General features: G+C 57.6%; 6 protein-coding genes across 6 annotated transcripts; 2 read left to right on the top strand and 4 right to left on the bottom strand.

Annotated features, from left to right (window-relative positions):
- Positions 1-326: 326 nt before the first annotated feature.
- On the bottom strand, positions 327-1,785 carry SCHCODRAFT_02638639 (ubiquitin-conjugating enzyme). The gene is made up of 9 exons (XM_003027993.2): positions 1,669-1,785; positions 1,598-1,610; positions 1,524-1,550; positions 1,412-1,479; positions 1,308-1,340; positions 1,194-1,257; positions 1,025-1,043; positions 850-971; positions 327-649 (listed from the first exon to the last, which is right to left on the bottom strand). Exons 1-9 carry the CDS (start codon positions 1,714-1,716, stop codon positions 537-539), a joined length of 507 nt encoding a protein of 168 aa, XP_003028039.1. The 5' UTR covers positions 1,717-1,785; the 3' UTR covers positions 327-536.
- Positions 1,786-1,951: 166 nt separating this feature from the next.
- SCHCODRAFT_02638635 (beta and beta-prime subunits of DNA dependent RNA-polymerase) lies at positions 1,952-6,596 on the bottom strand. The gene is made up of 14 exons (XM_003027992.2): positions 6,419-6,596; positions 5,559-6,103; positions 4,544-5,508; positions 4,221-4,492; positions 3,726-4,166; positions 3,594-3,673; positions 3,122-3,534; positions 2,995-3,068; positions 2,889-2,942; positions 2,714-2,839; positions 2,647-2,653; positions 2,551-2,587; positions 2,213-2,486; positions 1,952-2,155 (listed from the first exon to the last, which is right to left on the bottom strand). The coding sequence occupies exons 1-14, from the start codon at positions 6,509-6,511 to the stop codon at positions 2,108-2,110; spliced, it is 3,429 nt and encodes a 1,142-aa protein (XP_003028038.1). The 5' UTR covers positions 6,512-6,596; the 3' UTR covers positions 1,952-2,107.
- Positions 6,597-6,637: 41 nt separating this feature from the next.
- SCHCODRAFT_02638632 (uncharacterized protein) lies at positions 6,638-8,227 on the bottom strand. Its single transcript, XM_050346035.1, has 4 exons — positions 7,757-8,227; positions 7,586-7,700; positions 7,391-7,531; positions 6,638-7,335 (listed from the first exon to the last, which is right to left on the bottom strand). The coding sequence occupies exons 1-4, from the start codon at positions 8,158-8,160 to the stop codon at positions 6,817-6,819; spliced, it is 1,179 nt and encodes a 392-aa protein (XP_050198161.1). The 5' UTR covers positions 8,161-8,227; the 3' UTR covers positions 6,638-6,816.
- Positions 8,228-8,375: 148 nt separating this feature from the next.
- Positions 8,376-9,204, top strand: SCHCODRAFT_02069422 (uncharacterized protein). Its single transcript, XM_003028274.2, has one exon. The coding sequence runs from the start codon at positions 8,681-8,683 to the stop codon at positions 9,104-9,106; it is 426 nt and encodes a 141-aa protein (XP_003028320.1). The 5' UTR covers positions 8,376-8,680; the 3' UTR covers positions 9,107-9,204.
- Positions 9,205-10,193: 989 nt separating this feature from the next.
- On the top strand, positions 10,194-14,138 carry SCHCODRAFT_01239791 (leucyl-tRNA synthetase). Its single transcript, XM_003028273.2, has 9 exons — positions 10,194-10,214; positions 10,264-10,402; positions 10,452-10,754; positions 10,803-12,187; positions 12,239-12,438; positions 12,488-12,972; positions 13,024-13,139; positions 13,191-13,758; positions 13,811-14,138. Exons 2-9 carry the CDS (start codon positions 10,364-10,366, stop codon positions 14,036-14,038), a joined length of 3,324 nt encoding a protein of 1,107 aa, XP_003028319.1. The 5' UTR covers positions 10,194-10,214; positions 10,264-10,363; the 3' UTR covers positions 14,039-14,138.
- Positions 14,139-14,231: 93 nt separating this feature from the next.
- Positions 14,232-15,427, bottom strand: SCHCODRAFT_01039360 (ubiquitin-conjugating enzyme; the record flags this gene model as incomplete). Its single annotated transcript, XM_003027991.2, has 8 exons — positions 14,232-14,461; positions 14,605-14,701; positions 14,757-14,834; positions 14,889-14,923; positions 14,983-15,080; positions 15,139-15,156; positions 15,218-15,266; positions 15,325-15,427. 8 exons carry the CDS (start codon positions 15,425-15,427, stop codon positions 14,403-14,405), a joined length of 537 nt encoding a protein of 178 aa, XP_003028037.1. The 3' UTR covers positions 14,232-14,402.
- Positions 15,428-15,796: the final 369 nt, after the last annotated feature.

The raw sequence follows: 15,796 nt of genomic DNA, 5'->3' as shown, positions 1-15,796 counted from the left end.
CGAGGGCGTGTACTCAATGGGAGGGGGATTGAATGAGGGGCTATAGCGTATGATTGGCGTGCGACCACTTATCAGTGTCAACAGAGACGCAGTTATCAGTGTCAACAAAGACGCTAGTACTTGTCGGATGCGGAAGCCATGGTCATCCGAGGCCCCGAGCCTCGTCCGCTCCGAGGCGCTCGACGGTGGTTCCTCGAGCTTGGTGACGGTGGTCATCGAGCCCAACGGCGGTTCCTCGTCTCGGCCACCTCATCTCGTGCGCCGACGTAGACCCCAAGCTCCTTAATTTCGCCACTGGCAGTAAGCAAGACGTACTCTGACGCTGGTGACGCTGGGCCGAACCTTGTTATTACAATCGACTATGCATGTTCCTAAGTACCTAAGACGCTAGAGTGAACTCTGGCGGGGGCGGGGTGGATCCTCGAGTCTGGGATGAATGACCCTTGAGCTTCAGCTGCGCAAACCTCCTTCTCCTTGACCATTCCTCTTCGAGTCTGACCTAAATAACCTTCGGGACCGAGCTGAGCCTGCGCAGCTCAAAGACCCAGGAGCTCCTCCACGTTCTTCCGTACAATTTTCTCATATGCTGGACGGTCTGTGCGGTACATCTTTGCTGCGTCAACGTTGGCGGGGCTTTCGAGGTTCGGTTCTGGGATTATCTGGTCAGTGCAACCTGGAGAGACAGCAAACAAATATCTGAGGCGGACAAAAGCAGCGATCAGAACATCATGAATGAAGGCAAGGCGTAATAGACGGGCGGTGATGAAGTATAAAGTCAGGGACAAAGGCCAAGAAACAGAAAATATAAGATAGTGCGGCGAAGCCAATGACGCGGCTATGAAGACCTACCAGCAAGCATGGATACGACGCTGAGAATGACTTTCTCTACGCTTTGTACGGGGCTCCAACGCTCGGACGCCTGTTCGTACATGTTCGGATCGTCGCCCGGGTGGTGCAAGATTGATATGCAACTGCAAGAAAAATCCATGAGTCTTGTGGACGCTTCGATAAATGCAGGACTTACACTTCGCCGTTTGGGTACACTTGAAGAATGAGCATTAGTGTCAAAAGGAAGACAAGCTAGTCGCAAACGCAAGAAGCTGGGTATTACAATCCCGGACGCTGAGAAGGGGTTCCGAAGACAGGCAAGAGCGCTACGAGTCACAGAAGGCCAGCTGTTCAATCATGCTTACCATTCGGATGGAAAATAGGCGGGTCGAACGTCATCTTGAAGGGCGAAAGCGGGTAATCCGAGGGCTAGACGGCTGGTGAGAGGCGCACGCATGGTACCTAATTTACCGACGCACAAATGTGAGCTTCGCGGTGAATATGCCCCCTTCCTATGTGGGCGGGATGCATGAGCGATGCTTATCGACAGACTTCGAAGACGGCGATGCGTGTCCGCACTTACAAATGGTGTGTCCTTCGGACCGGCGATGAGCGCCTCCCAGAGGAAGAAGTCAGACTCGGTGACCGGGCCTTGGCGAGGATGAGTTCGGTCGTTTGCGAGAGAAGGTACGTACCAGCTGTGAACATGCCATCGGGCGAACCTGTTCGAGAACTTAGTGTGCGGATACATGTCGCTCGAACAACATGCCGTTCTGGGTGAGCTAAGGAGTGGGTGTAGTCAGTGGGCTACCGCTGGGTCGGACGAGCAGCCACCCTTACAGCCTTGTACTCAGTCATCAATCTTCTGGTAGCGCCTTGGCGATTCATCTTGACTTTCTGTTGCGGTGTTCAGGTCGGACTTGGTGGCGAAATCGAAGACGAGCTCGGAGAGCAGCGTGCCTGACGTAAGGCGCCTGCATGAACACACGTGTCGCCATGCGTGAGCACTTTCGCACGGTTCAACTTCGGGATTGTCCGATGTTGCTGAAACCCTGCGTCTGCTATCGTCTTCGAGACCACCAGGAGGGCGCAGGCAGTTGGAAGATACCGACGGAGAAGACACCCTGTCCCTGAGTTCTGGCAGATACGACGTCACGTAGGGAACCGTTAAAATGTGAGTAATAAGCTACAGAATGCGAGTAGATGCAAGTGTGATACATGTGTGGCAAGTGCTGGAAGATAACTGGGATAGTAGTACATAAATAGTCAGTACCCTGCATCATGCGTCGTCAAGTACTAGCCGCGGTACGACATTCATCGCCATAAGCTGGAGGGCCAAGGTAAGCAACTATAGCAGCATGCGCCGACCCCAAACGTCACACACCTCTTGGAACAGCAGCTTCGCGGCATACGGGATCGTCAACTGCGCCATCTTCTTCGAGCTCTTGCAGTACGTGCACCATCCATTGTACCCCATGAGCCCACACTCCTGACACGCGTCGACCTCGAACTTGTCCGACGATATCATCAGCCGTTCTAGCAGCAGCTGTGTTGCGCCATAGCCGATCAGGCAGTCGCGCTCCATCTCTCCGAGCCGCAAACCGCCTTCGCGGGAGCGCCCTTCCGTCGGTTGCCGCGTGAGCGTCGCCCGCGGGCCCCTGGAAAGGAAGAGCACTCGTCAGCGCCGCCAATTGGAGGAAGACGAGAAGCGCAGAAACGTACCTTGCGCGGGCGTGCATCTTGTCCATGACCATGTGTTCTGGAACGCGCGCGCTATTCAGTATCTGTCGAGGGTATGCGCAGTCGTGGTACACGTACTCAGTTTCTACGAGAGCGCGGGTAGACGTCAACGAGGGCGTCCTCGACCGTGGACGAGGGGACATACCTGATAGTAGATAGGCCCGAAATACACGTAAGCCTCCATCGGCTCCCCGGTTATCCCGCTCGTCAGCATGTCCTTCCCAGCGTAACTGAACCCGTTCTCAATGAGGATGCGACTCATGTCTTCGACCTGCACAGACGTCAGCCGAAGCCTCGGGAAGAGCCGCGCCGCGACGTGCCTTCGAGCCCCCGAACGCCGTCCCATACTGCAATTTGCCAGTGAGGACTCCGGCCTGGAGATGTCATCAGATATCGCAGCAGCATCTGGTGAATGGTACCACGAACCTTGCCAGCAAGCAACTCAATCATCTTCCCGACCGTCATTCGGGACGGGAAGCCGTGAGGGTTCATGATGGTATCTGAGTTAGGTGGTCAAACCTAACCGGCGAAAGGGGAAGGAGGCTAGACGCACCAGGATTGATGCCCTGATCATTGAAAGGCATATCCTCCTGATTGACGATGAGGCCGCAAACACCTTTCTGTCCGTGGCGAGAGGAGAACTTGTCGCCAAGTTCTGGACGTCGCGTCTGGCGGATGAGTACTTTGACAAGCAGCTGGTCGTTCTCCGTGTCCGAAATGAGGACCTTGTCGATGTTGCCAGCGACAGGGGATTTGTAGGTGAGCGGCGTATTCTTGTACGGTACCGCCGCGGCCTGTCCATTGAAGGTGTTGTCCGTCGCATTTGTAGGCGACTGCTTGTTCACATAGACATCGCCAGGGTCCACTCGCTCCCCAACTCCAGCAAGTCCGTCCGCCTGAATGATATCGTACTTCTTCGCAATGTTCCCGTTCTCATCCACGGGTGCATCCGCGAGACGGTCGTACCTGCCCCCATGCTGTCAGAGCAAGCACACCGGTTGAGAGGGAAAAAACTCAGCACGTACGTGCCGTTCGGGTACTTGCGAACCAGCGTAGCGTTCTTCCGTAGGACCTGACAGCGACCGTACCCACGATCCAGACTCGCCTGCCCGAGTTAGCCATGCAAGAGCATCACATTCGCGAAGAGCAGTGCGCACCTTATTCAGAATGAGCGCGTCCTCGATATCGTACCCAGAGTAGCTCATGACCGCGACCGTCGCGTTCTGCCCGGCCGGCAGCTTGTCGTAGCCGATGAGCTCGATGGTCTTGGTCTTGACCATGGGCTGCTGCGGGTAGACGGACAGGTACAGCAGAGTGTCGATGCGGTTCAGCTGGTTGAAGCCGATAGCGCCGATGGCCTGCTTGCCCATAGCGCACTGATAGGTATTTCGGGGTGATTGGTTGTGATGGGGGTACGGGATGAGGCCGGCGACAGCGCCAAGGAGGGTGAACGGTTCTATCTCGAGATGCGTGGTCGTCGGCACAATATCCGCTTCATAGAGGGCGATGTAGGCGTCATTCTCTTCGTTGACATCGAGATATTCAACGAGACCCTTGCGTAGGAAATCGTCGAAGGTTGCCGCGCCCTTCTTTAGCAGCTAGGAGAAGGTTTAGCCATGACAGGTCGTCCGAGACCCCGAAGATGCACTCACAGCTATATGTTCTGAATGGACGCGGGACCTCCCCTTCTCAACGATGATCATGGGGCGACAGATGCGGCCACCATCCGTCGCGATTTGCACGGTCCGATGGTGGTGGTTGATGTAGATGCTCACAAACTCGCTTATTCGACGAGCCCGCCGCATTTTCCGGAAGTTTGTGACGAAGCGGGCCGGATACTTCGTCAAGCCAATGATATTGCCGTTCACACTGACAATGAAGGCGTGTGTGCCGTAGATCTCGCTCCCTGACGCAAGCGCGATATCTGCAAAAGTAATTAGCCAAAGTCGCGCGGCAAGACAAATGGGATGCGCACCTTCAACACCAAGGAGATATGCAAGCCTAATGATCGGCTCTTCGTCGACATCCGTCGTGATGTGCGTCATGAGTGCCAAGTTCTTCACCAAGCCGCAGGCCTCGCCTTCTGGCGTATCGCTAGGACATAGCATTCCCCACTGACTGGGTTGCAGCGCACGCGGACCACTAACTTTCCTCGTCTTCTCGAACTGCGAAGAGATTCGAGTCATCATTCCCAGCGCAGAAATGAAGCTCAGCCGGCTCAGGACGTGCGTCACGCCCGCACGCTCCATCCTGAATCGCTTGAGCGACCAGTTACCCGTCGAGATTGCGCGCACGAAGCCCGCGGTGATATGGTCGCCCTGGAACATCATCGTGTTGTACGCGTCGAACTCGGTCGTTCGCGACGGCTTCTTGAGCACCTTGTCGATCGCGGCCTTCAGGTTCGAGCAGTACGTCTTGAAGAGGTCCTCGAAGAGCAACGCGAGGAGCTGCCCGGCGAGCTCGAGGCGCTTGTTGCCGACGTAGTCGCGGTCGTCGACCATCTTCTCGTCGTGCATTGCCATGAGCACGCGCCGCGTCATGGTCGCAACAAAGATGGCCTTCGGGCGGAAGTCGAGGCCGTCCATGCGCACGTGGGCGAGCAGAAGCGTCGCGAGCGCCTCCAGCGCCTCCTCGTAGGCAGGGCGTCGTGGACCCATTGGTCTTCGGTTGACCCTGACGCGCGCGCCGAGCCATTCGAGGGCTTGCTGCTGTGTGAAGACACCCATCTTGGCCGCGTCTTCAAGGTTGGCGGAAAAAGCGATCTTGTACGCTTCAGTGTTCCCCGCGGTGAGCAGCATAATCTCCTTGTCGGACTGGATACCAAGACCCTTGAGCGCGATGACGATAGGCACGTCCTCGTGAATGGAGTTGTGGCGGAGGTAAATGCGGCCCTTCTTCGTCACGACGTACGCTTTGGATTTGACGCCACCGTGCGTTGACCTGGAACAAGGGTAAGTTGTAATCAAGCACGGATGACTGTCCATACGCACGATGTACACGACGCCTGCACAATCCCCTTCACAGGGTCCGTCTCGACGATGATGCGATTCTTGCTGAGCTGCTCCTGCACGAGAATGACCTTCTCGGTCCCCTTCACCACAAAGTAGCCGCCCGGATCGAGCGGGCACTCGGTCATGCGCGCGAGCTGCGCCTCAGTCCTCCCCGTCAGCACACACTTGTTGCTCCTCAGCATGATCGGCAGGCGCCCAATCGTCTGCCGCCGCTGCACGATCGAGCGCCCGCGCGTGTACTGGAAGGTGACCGTGATCGGCGCGCTGTAGGTGATGTCGCGCAGGCGGCACTCGTGCGGGGTTATGCTCTTCTTGTCGTGCGCCTCGGGCTCGTTGCGGTCGGGGAAGCCGACCTCGATGTCCATGAACTTGATCCAGAAGCGTGGGTCGACGTCGGACGTGATCTTGTTGTTGGCCTTGACGATGTTCTTGATGTCCGCGTCGACGAAGTGATTGAAGGAGTCGATATGCTGCTTGACGAGGCCCTTGACCTTGAGGAAGGCGGGGAGGAGGAGCCATTTGTCCTGTGGGGGATTCGTTTAGTACGTTGATCGCTTGGGGTGGGTTTGAGGGAAGATGCATGATCGGGGAGGGTAGAGAGTAGGATGGGTAGAGAGAGGGCTGCCAGGCCATTGAAGGAGATGATACGATATCCGCAGAACGCGCCGTGGGGAAGAGGATCCAAGTCGACCCTATGGGTAAAGCTGAACGTCTCGATCATCCGCGACGCGTTCGGCATGAGCTCCCCCCACATCCTACATGGTAGGGAAGGAGCATGCAGTCTTCTATGGTCACTGCAGGAGTCGGGGCAGGAGATTCTCATAGCGACATGGACGCACCTCGACATTTTTAACGGGATCTGTCAGCCCTAGACCGTGCCAATTCGTACGGTTCAGCTGCTCCCATTCCGACTCTTCGTCAGGAAGATCCATAGTCCCTGCCTACCGCTTGTGCCACGAGTAGGGAAGCACGTAGTCGCGTTGAGAGGGATGCTTCCGCGCGACGCGCAAAGAACAGTGACGGTGAAGAACAAGTTTCCTATTCTGGTTTATTTCTTCCCCAGCACATGGGCGCTTAATTTCTGACATGTGATGGCTTCACACTGGCAGCTTGCGATCGCAAAGCCACCTGCCGAGGAATGTGCAGGACACATAGTCTACAGATACAGGTTATATACGAGCCGAGCATATTGTTACAGTTGTACGAAGTCCATCCTGGTCCCCTTGCTGCCTCGGATTCACCATACTTGGTTCGCTGAAGTCGCAGCATTGACTGTGGCGAGGAAGGTTGCCTGGTACGACTGGGCGACCCGCATCCGAGCAGAGTCTGGTGAAAAGTACGGATAGGTCGCCTGCGGTGTGGATGGGGAGGTCGGCTGCGTATTCCACTGAATCGACGATGCACGCAATGTTGTTTGTGAGTCTTGAAGAGATGACGGGCTGCTGATGGATGGTGAAGGGGGGTTGGACGGAGCTGGCGTGGTGCTAAGCGAAGTTGGCCGCGCGTGGTGCAAGTATTGCAGATCACGCTCGATACGTTCTCCAAAGGCATGTTGCAGTCTGCGCAGCTTCGACGAGCGCAACACCGCCGCATCGCACAACGCGAGTGCCTTCAGCTTTTCTTGTAGCTCTCTCAGGCCGCGCAGCGTATCTCGCTGGGCTTGCAATTCGAGGGGGACCGCGGAGGGCAGCATATGGAGGATGATGGGGAGGAATATGAAGACTAGCTGGCGGCGGAACAGTAGATCTTCGTGGACCTGCGAAGCGGCCTATCCATCAGCGGTGAATCTGGCTTTCGGGAAAGACGCGCACCGTGGTCGTCGTATCCTCAAACATGAGCATCTCGATATTGGATGTGTACGTCTGCCATGCCTCCCACAGGCCGGTCGTCACAAGGCAGATGATGCCCCACGGGCGATAGTACTCGCTGTCCGTCCCAGCGATCGTAATGAGCTGCACCAATCCGCGTCAGCACTGCGAACCGTCCGAAACAATCTAAGCACGCACCCCAATCAAGGCCGCCATCCCCACATACTGCAACGCCACGCCCACCAGCGCATACGTTACGAAGTCCCTCGTCCGCACGCAGAACTCGCACTGCAGCAGCACGTCATGACCGTATCTGCATGTACTTAGCCTCTTCGGCCCCTGCATACGTTCCCCGCGTCCTATACACACCGAATATACACATCTATCATCTCCTCTTCCTGGAAGCGCTCCCATAGGTTATCCGCGCCGTACGGCAGGCCGATCACTCCCTCCCGCATCGCCTCCTTCATTGCGTACAACAATCGGTGCGGCCTCGTCCCCAATGGTGCCCCGAGAGCGCGGTACATGTTTGGGGGTGGGCTGAAGATGATGGTGTGCAGTAGGAGTACTGTGTTGACCGCTAGGGCCGTGCGGACGAGGTAGCGGGTCAGAGCCTGTCCTGAGTGCTTGCGGCGGGTGTAGAGAAGGGCGGAGAGGGACAGGGTAAGCGCAACGGCCGCACTGGACGAGGTATGTATGGACTGCAGAAGCGGCCAGAGATCGCTGAGGTGCCGGAGCGCGAGGTCGGCGCCGTGGCTCAGTAGAAGAGCCATGTTGGAAGGGGAGAGGGGTAGAGAGATGCCGTGTTATTAGGAGTTACAATACGGGGAGATGGCGGTAGGAAACAAGGGCCATGATGTCAGTTAACACCGAACAACGGAGCGGGGTCACGCGAGAATCATGTGACACGTTGAACTTCAGATATGCACAATGCAAGGAGCCGCGCGCGGCGTTCCCATGAGTCCCCAAAGAATGTCGAGCACAGCGTACGGATTTGGATCTCAGAGGCAGCCATAACAGCTCGCATTCGCATTGTCAATAAAAAGTGGAGGTTCTCGTAGATAGATATGCAGTTCGTGAAGCAAATGTGACTAGAAGTACGTATGCAGGCCCATGCTGATCGGCATAGTAAGTCCTTTGTCTAGACATAGACGCTAGCTTTGCAGCCGCTCGGCCATTCATGACACTTGCATTCTTCTCCGCCGCATGGTCGACGCGCGCCCCGATTGTCCAGGGATTGAACCTGGCTGTGGACACCCTCTTTGAGGCTAGAGTCTAGCGGACGCGCTTGGGATGCCCGCAAACGCAGATACACTCGACGCGCCGAGGGTGTTAGATGTGCCTGGGACACCGGAGGCGCAAGCGATGCCTGGTGCACTGGAGACGCCCGACGTGCTGGGTGCACCAGGCGAGCCGAGGACGCTGGAGAGGCCCGCGGGCGCGGTGGATGTCCCGGACACACTCGGCAAGCTGACGCTCCCTGCCCCGCTCGACGCGCTAGTAGGAACGCTGGACGAGCCGGATGCACTGGAGACCCTCGAGGATGTTTTAATCGCCCTCTTTGTCGCGGGCTGCTTCGTGATGGTCATGGGGACCGCGGCGACAGCGGTGGCGAGGGCGAAGAGGGGGAAGAAGCGCATGGTAGGTTGTCGGGTGCTGGTGACTGGCTGGGATGTGCTAGGCGGATGCACGAAGAACTGGAATGATTGCCGGCGATGACAGAGCCAACCTTTATCTGCAATATGCAGTCATCAAGCGAAGGGATCCTGCTTCTGGGCGAGGTCGGTGGATTACATGAATCGCGTATCATATTCCGAAGCGGAAGGCAAGCGTTGGGGCTGGAATACCTCGCGAGAAGTTGGCAGGATTGCAGCGATTCGCATTGGCATAGCAGACCGTCCGAACGCGAAGCTCAATGATTGTGGAGCGCAACGAAACGGAGCATTCGTGCGAGGTGAGGACACAGGCAAGCACCCGCCACCGTCACAGACCAAAGGGCGCTGTAAACAAGAGTCGCTCCTTTGAAATGAAGGGTCGAAGGTTGACGGTGGTGCGACGAGACGACCTCGGTGAAGCGGAAGAGTGTACTCGTACAGAGCTCTTGGTAAGTAGCGAATAGCCTTGAACAATTCGTCAATAATGTGAGAGGGTGAGTAGGTACCTAATTCGAGACTGCGAATAGCGATGCGAAGCCAGTGAACTTGAAAGCCGCATCGTCGTGTGTGTAGTTAGCGCGGGCAAGCATATTTGAAGGGTGTAATCTTTGACTACATCCCGAGACTCGGGTCGAAGTCAAGCGATTCTTCCAGTCAAAGTTCAAGCATCGCGCGGCCATTGCCGTAGTCGTTGCACGTGGTCCCACGTGCAACGCGTCCGCGGCTTTCCGGACCGTCGCATTCGAGCGCGTCCGTCTCAGCAACTTGCCTATCACCACCATCTTTGCACGTCGGCGGGAAGTGAAAGCTCGATAGCGGCGCTGCCGCATTGCGCGGAATTCCTCCAAAGACGACATACGCTGTCAAATACTCTGCGTTATTGGTGGAGGTGAGTTGCGCTGAGTTTTTCCTTCTTGCCTTGTACGAACGAAATTGCGCTCATTTCCCGCCCTATCTTGTCTTTTGCCAGGTCCTCTCAGCTTTGCTAAAGCTGCAACGCATACGGTGCCCAAATCGTTGGCCTTTCATTCGTTTACCTCCGCGAAGTCCTCGAGCCGCAGCCCCGGTCCGAATTACATCCGGTGTTCGGACCTCTGGGCCGCTCGATTGCACTTCAGGATTTCAATCAGTTGTGACTCGCGTCCATCGTCGAGCACTGCAAACAGCGTCCGGTAGGCTTGTTCTTGTACAAAGGGGATATGTACTGATGATCGATCGCAGGTAGTCCTTGGTTCCAGCCAAGATTACGGCGCTTCTCCGTTTCCCCCGTTTCTGCCATCGGCATTGTAAAATAGTGTACCAGTATAGACTGCAGGGAACCATGGCACAGAACGCCAACGCGACCATAGAGATGGCCCAGGTGCGTGTGTAGTCTATACTCATAACCCAATACTGACCGTACTTCTCAGACGGGCAAGCGCGATCACCTCACCGCGCTTGAGAAAAAGTACCAGCAGAAGTGGCGCGAAGAACGCGTCTTCGAGGTCAACGCGCCAACGGAAGAGGAGACCAAGGGCCTCACCGCAGCTGAGATTCGCGAAAAGTTCCCCAAGTGGTTCGGCAATTTCCCCTTCCCCTACATGAACGGCAGCTTGCATCTGGGTCATGCCTTCACCATCTCGAAGATCGAGTTCGCGGCGGGCTACCAGAGACTGCTTGGCAAGCGTGTCCTTTTCCCCCATGGTTTCCACGTCACCGGTCTACCGATTAAGGTGCGTGAATTGGCATACTATGCACTTAATTGCTGATCGCCTCGCCAGGCCTCCGCGGACAAGCTCATCCGCGAGATGGCCATGTTCGGCGAGAACTTCGAAAACTTCGAGGCCGTGTCGCAAAAGATGGCTGACGAAGAGGCCGAGCTCGCCCGCATTGAGGAGGAGCTCCGCGAGAAGGAGGCCGCGGCGCGCGCCGGCATCCCCGTCGACAAGTCCAAGGCGAAGAAGGGCAAGATCCAGCTCAAGTCCACCGGCCTCACCTACCAGTTCCAAATCATGGAGTCCATCGGCATCCCGCGCACGGAGATCAAGAAGTTTGCGGACCCCTACCACTGGGTGCGCCACTTCCCGCCCATCGCGATGGAGGACAACAACGACTTCGGCTCGCGCATCGACTGGCGGCGCTCGTTTCTGACGACGAAGGCGAACCCGTACTATGATGCGTTTGTGCGCTGGCAGATGAACAAGCTGCACAAGCTCGGAAAGGTCAAGTTCGGCGAGCGGTACACGATCTACAGCATCAAGGACGGGCAGCCCTGCATGGACCACGACCGCGCGGACGGCGAGGGTGTGGGCCCGCAGGAGTACACCGGCATCAAGATGGAGGTCGTCAACTGGAGCGGCGCGGCGGCGGCGGAGATCAAGAGCAAGGTCGGCGACCGCAAGGTGTTCCTCGTCGCAGCCACCCTCCGCCCAGAGACCATGTACGGACAGACGAACTGCTTCGTCGGCACGCAGATCACGTACGGCGTCTTCGCCGCGAACGACAAGGAGGCATACGTCTGCACGGACCGTGCGGCGCGCAACATGGCCCACCAGGGCATCTTCACGCCGCACGGGCAGGTCAACAAGCTCGCCGAAATCCGCGGTTCGAAGATCGTCGGGTCGAAGATCAAGGCGCCTTTCGCGGTAAACCCCGAGGTGTACGTCCTGCCTATGGAGAACGTGCTCCCGACGAAGGGCACGGGCGTCGTTACCTCCGTGCCATCGGACTCGCCGGATGACTACGCGACGTACCACGACCTGCGCAAGAAGCCTGAGTTCTACGGCATCGACCCGGCGTGGGTCGCGTTCGACGTCGTCCCCGTGATCAGCACGCCGAACCACGGCGACATGATCGCGGCGAGCCTCGTCAAGCAGCTGAAGATCCAGTCGCAGAAGGATGTGAAGCAGCTCGCGGAGGCGAAGGAGATCGCGTACAAGGAGGGCTTCTATAACGGCACCATGGTCATTGGCGACTACAAGGGCGTGAGCGTGCAGGAGGCGAAGCCCAAGGTTCGCCAAAGCATGATTGACAAGGGTGTCGCTTTCGCGTACGCGGAGCCGGAAGGTCTCGTCGTCTCCCGTTCCAGTGACGAGTGCATCGTCGCGCTTATGGACCAGTGGTACCTCGACTACGGAGAGGCCGAGTGGCGCAAGATCACCGAGAGGTGAGCTCTTCGATATAGGCAAGTCCTTACATCACTGAACCGATATCACAGGCTGCTGGCCAAGATGGAGCTGTATTCGCTCGACACTCGCCATGCCTTCCAGGGCACCCTCGCTTGGTTGAACAAGTGGGCATGCGCGCGCACCTACGGTCTTGGTTCGGACTTGCCTTGGGACCCCCAGTTCCTCGTCGAGTCTTTGAGTGACTCCACTATCTACATGTCGTACTACACGGTCGCGCAGCTCTTACATGGTAAGCCTTCTTCCTTCTCGCACATGCATCGAGCCGACACGACTCGCAGAGAACTCCCTCGATGGCTCCAAGCCCGGTCCCTTGAATATCACCCCGGAGCAGATGACGGACGAGATCTGGGAGTACGTCTTCTGCAACGGCCCTTGGCCCGCCAACGCCCCCCTCCCGCAAGAAAAGGCCGACGCCCTCAAGCGCGAGTTCAGCTACTTCTACCCCTTCGACGTCCGCTCCTCCGCCAAGGACCTCATCAACAACCACCTGACGTTCGCGCTTTACAACCACGTCGCAATCTTCGACGAGGAAAACTGGCCGCTGTCGATGCGCTGCAATGGACACCTGATGCTCAACGGCGCGAAGATGTCGAAGAGCAAGGGCAACTTCTTGACGCTGAAGGACGCGATCAGCAAGTTTGGCGCGGATGCGACGCGCTTGTCGTTGGCGGACGCGGGTGATGGTATCGAAGACGCGAACTTTGAGGAGAAGACCGCGAACGCGAACATTTTGCGGTTGCATACGCTGCTTGGCTGGTGTGAGGTGGGTTGCGGTCATCTTCGTGGGGATGCAGTACTAATAAACCCTTGTTAGGATATGGTCAAGGCTGAGCCCAAGATGCGCCACGGCGAGCTGTCGTCGTACCACGATAAGGTCTTCGAGAACGAGATCAACGAGCTTATCACGATCACCAAGGAGCAGTACGAGCAGTAAGTGCAGCTGGTCCGCATTTGCATGAACCTAGTCTGACATGTCCTCAGGATGAACTTCAAGGACGCCCTCAAGCACGGCTTCTACGAGCTCCAGAGCGCCCGCGACTGGTACCGCGAGGTCACTCAGGACATCGGCATGCACGCCGACCTCGTCATGCGCTGGATCCGCGTCTCCGCCCTCCTCGTCTCCCCCATCGCCCCCCACTTCGCTGAGCACATATGGCTCGCGCTCCTCAAGGAGCCGCAGACCATCCAGCGCGCGAGCTTCCCCACCCCCACCGCCCCCGTCGACCGCTCCGTCCTCGACTCGGGCGAGTACATGCGCGGCACGATCAAGATGATCCGCGACGCCGAAGCCAACCTGGTCAAGCTGCTCAACAAGCAGAAGGGCAAGAAGGGCGGCGCGCTGCCGAGCTTCGACCCGAAGAAGCCGAAGGCGGTGCGGATATACGTCGCGACGAGCTTCCCGGAGTGGCAGGACGCGTGCGTGAGCGCGGTGCAGGAGGCGTACGATGCGGCGGCGGACAAGGTCGACGACGCGAAGGTCCGGGCGCTGCTCACGGAGCGCGGGCTCATCAAGGACAAGCGCGCGATGCCGTTCGTGCAGGCGTTCAAGGTGCGTAGGACTGCATGGGTGGCATGCGGGGCCGTCGCTGACTGGCTAGCAGAAACGGATGGCGCAGTTCGGTGCCCAGGCCGCGTTCCGCCGGACGTTGCCCTTCTCCGAGAGCGTCGTGCTGAAGGAGATTCTGCCGTACCTCAAGAAGACACTCGGTCTCGCGGAGGCGGACGTCTTCACCGTCGAAGAGGCCCTGCAGAAAGAGGGCTGCACGAAGTCCATCGTCGAGAGCGCTGAGCCGGGCAACCCTGGCTTCGAATACCGCAACGTCGAGTGATCCTAGTACTCACCTTTGCTCACCCTAGTACACTGCACGTTGGTTATTCTCGCATAGCTAATCCCATCTTAATCGTCTCTGAGCGCGAGAGGGACCGGGCGAAGCAGCTTAAGCAGAGGGAAAGTAGCCCTAGCCCAGGGAATGCTAGTAGCCCCATGACCTGCTATCTACTACGGAGCCTCCGGCAGACTTGTCTAGGGTTATCGAGACTTGATTATCGTGATGTGAGAGTAAAACGAAAGCGATGGGGTGATATGTACAAGGGATGTGATAGTAGACGCGAGAGGCTTCATCGTGAGTAGACGACAGGATACATCGCAAGCGTCGCCGAGCGTTCTCCGCAAGCCGATGGAGTCCAGCCACCTTAATCGTAGGCCTCTTCTGCGCTTCGGCGCGCGAGCCGACGAACCTTCTTCTTGTAGGCTGCGATGGCATGTCAGTGGGTGCAAGGGCGGCAGCAATGGCGTACAGGGTTCAAAAACGCAAGGGGGACAGGTATAGAGGGGGTGGCGGAAGCGTAGACATCGACTAAAGAGGTTATGTGACAGGCAGACTGGGGCACATACCGTCTGGGTTCTCCCGCACCTCCTTCGCGGCATCGACGTTCGCGGGACTGTCCGTGTTCGGCGTATCCGACGAGAGCATGGACAGCACGGACAGGAGCTGGCGGGGAGTTAGGATCGGCGATCGGACGATGTGGCGTGCAGGGGGGACGCACGATGGACTCGACTGTATGCACCGGGAGCCATCGCTCGCCAGCATCCTCGTACCCGTACTGGTCCTCGCCAGGTGGGTGCTAGGGTGACCGCGTCAGTCGCGACAAGGTTATCGCTGGAAGTGGCGAACATACCAGGATGCTGATACAGACGTTGCCGTCTGGATAGACTGTAGAGTAGATATGTCGATCAGACAAGCGGTAATGATATAGTGATCAGCACACGCACTGTTAGGATGCCACATCGGGGTGAGGAACTTCATCTTCGGCGGGAGGAGCGGAAACTCGGGCGGAAACGACAATCGGGCCTTGAAGAAGCCACCCTCGCTGGGATCGGGGTGAGTGTTCCGCGCACGCGTGAGCAGGTTGCTGCCCAAAGACGTACTAGAGCGTGTCTGGCGGCCTGCGGGCAGGGAACACGGCGTGTCAGCGCGCCACTACGCGTATCACCCGGCTACACGCACCCAATGAGAAGCACCTCCCACTCAAAGAGGTTGCTGTCGTCGACGAGGCCTGCGGGGCGGGTGCTCAGCGCTGCGTGCGCGCGCGATGCGGAGGGGGCGTGGCGCACCTGCTGAGAAGCCCTCGACGGGGTGCTTCGTGAGCTCGGTGAGCTGGCGGCGGAGGAGCAGGGAGTTTGAGCCGGAGTTGCTGGGCGTTCCGGGCTTCGACATCGTGAGCGGAGTGGCAGATGGGCAGGCGATGGATGAGGAGAAGGACAAGGCGCGATGGGGTTACAGTCACTAGCTTATATATTCCGCCGCACGTGGCTCTCAATGGACCTACATTCAGGCGCGGGCTCATCATGAACATCTCTTTCGCAATCCTCAAAGAAAATGTGAAGGCCGTTTTGATTGAGTAGAACGCATTATAAGGGTGTTTGTGATTTGTAGACTCCGATGGGCGATGAGGGTGTCGGACGGTCTTTCGTTGCCCAGGCATTATCCAGAAGCTTATCAATTGCTGTATGTCGAGATGTTCCTATATGACTCTTACTAGTCAAGCGGGTGAGAGTCAGATGGAAAGAAGAGCTTCGAGGGGAG

The sequence above is a fragment of the Schizophyllum commune genome (assembly GCF_000143185.2).
Source record: "Schizophyllum commune H4-8 unplaced genomic scaffold SCHCOscaffold_11, whole genome shotgun sequence".
NCBI lineage: Eukaryota > Fungi > Basidiomycota > Agaricomycetes > Agaricales > Schizophyllaceae > Schizophyllum > Schizophyllum commune.
The sequence above is the reverse complement of the archived record's forward strand: the minus strand, read 5'-3'. Positions and strand labels throughout refer to the sequence as shown.

Coding starts and splice junctions, on each gene's coding strand:
- SCHCODRAFT_02638639 (XM_003027993.2), bottom strand. CDS start 1,716: ATGAATCGCCAAGGCGCTACCAGAAGATTGATGACTGAGTACAAGGCT. Junction 1,258..1,307: donor TCACCGCGAAGCTCACATTT/GTGCGTCGGTAA, acceptor CCAGCCGTCTAG/CCCTCGGATTACCCGCTTTC. Junction 650..849: donor CGTCGTATCCATGCTTGCTG/GTAGGTCTTCAT, acceptor AGATAATCCCAG/AACCGAACCTCGAAAGCCCC.
- SCHCODRAFT_02638635 (XM_003027992.2), bottom strand. CDS start 6,511: ATGGATCTTCCTGACGAAGAGTCGGAATGGGAGCAGCTGAACCGTACG. Junction 5,509..5,558: donor GTGCAGGCGTCGTGTACATC/GTGCGTATGGAC, acceptor CCCTTGTTCCAG/GTCAACGCACGGTGGCGTCA. Junction 2,487..2,550: donor AAGATGCACGCCCGCGCAAG/GTACGTTTCTGC, acceptor CTTCCTTTCCAG/GGGCCCGCGGGCGACGCTCA.
- SCHCODRAFT_02638632 (XM_050346035.1), bottom strand. CDS start 8,160: ATGGCTCTTCTACTGAGCCACGGCGCCGACCTCGCGCTCCGGCACCTC. Junction 7,532..7,585: donor GGATGGCGGCCTTGATTGGG/GTGCGTGCTTAG, acceptor GGATTGGTGCAG/CTCATTACGATCGCTGGGAC. Junction 7,336..7,390: donor TTGAGGATACGACGACCACG/GTGCGCGTCTTT, acceptor GCCGCTTCGCAG/GTCCACGAAGATCTACTGTT.
- SCHCODRAFT_02069422 (XM_003028274.2), top strand. CDS start 8,681: ATGCCCGCAAACGCAGATACACTCGACGCGCCGAGGGTGTTAGATGTG.
- SCHCODRAFT_01239791 (XM_003028273.2), top strand. CDS start 10,364: ATGGCACAGAACGCCAACGCGACCATAGAGATGGCCCAG. Junction 10,755..10,802: donor TCACCGGTCTACCGATTAAG/GTGCGTGAATTG, acceptor TCGCCTCGCCAG/GCCTCCGCGGACAAGCTCAT. Junction 12,439..12,487: donor GGTCGCGCAGCTCTTACATG/GTAAGCCTTCTT, acceptor CACGACTCGCAG/AGAACTCCCTCGATGGCTCC.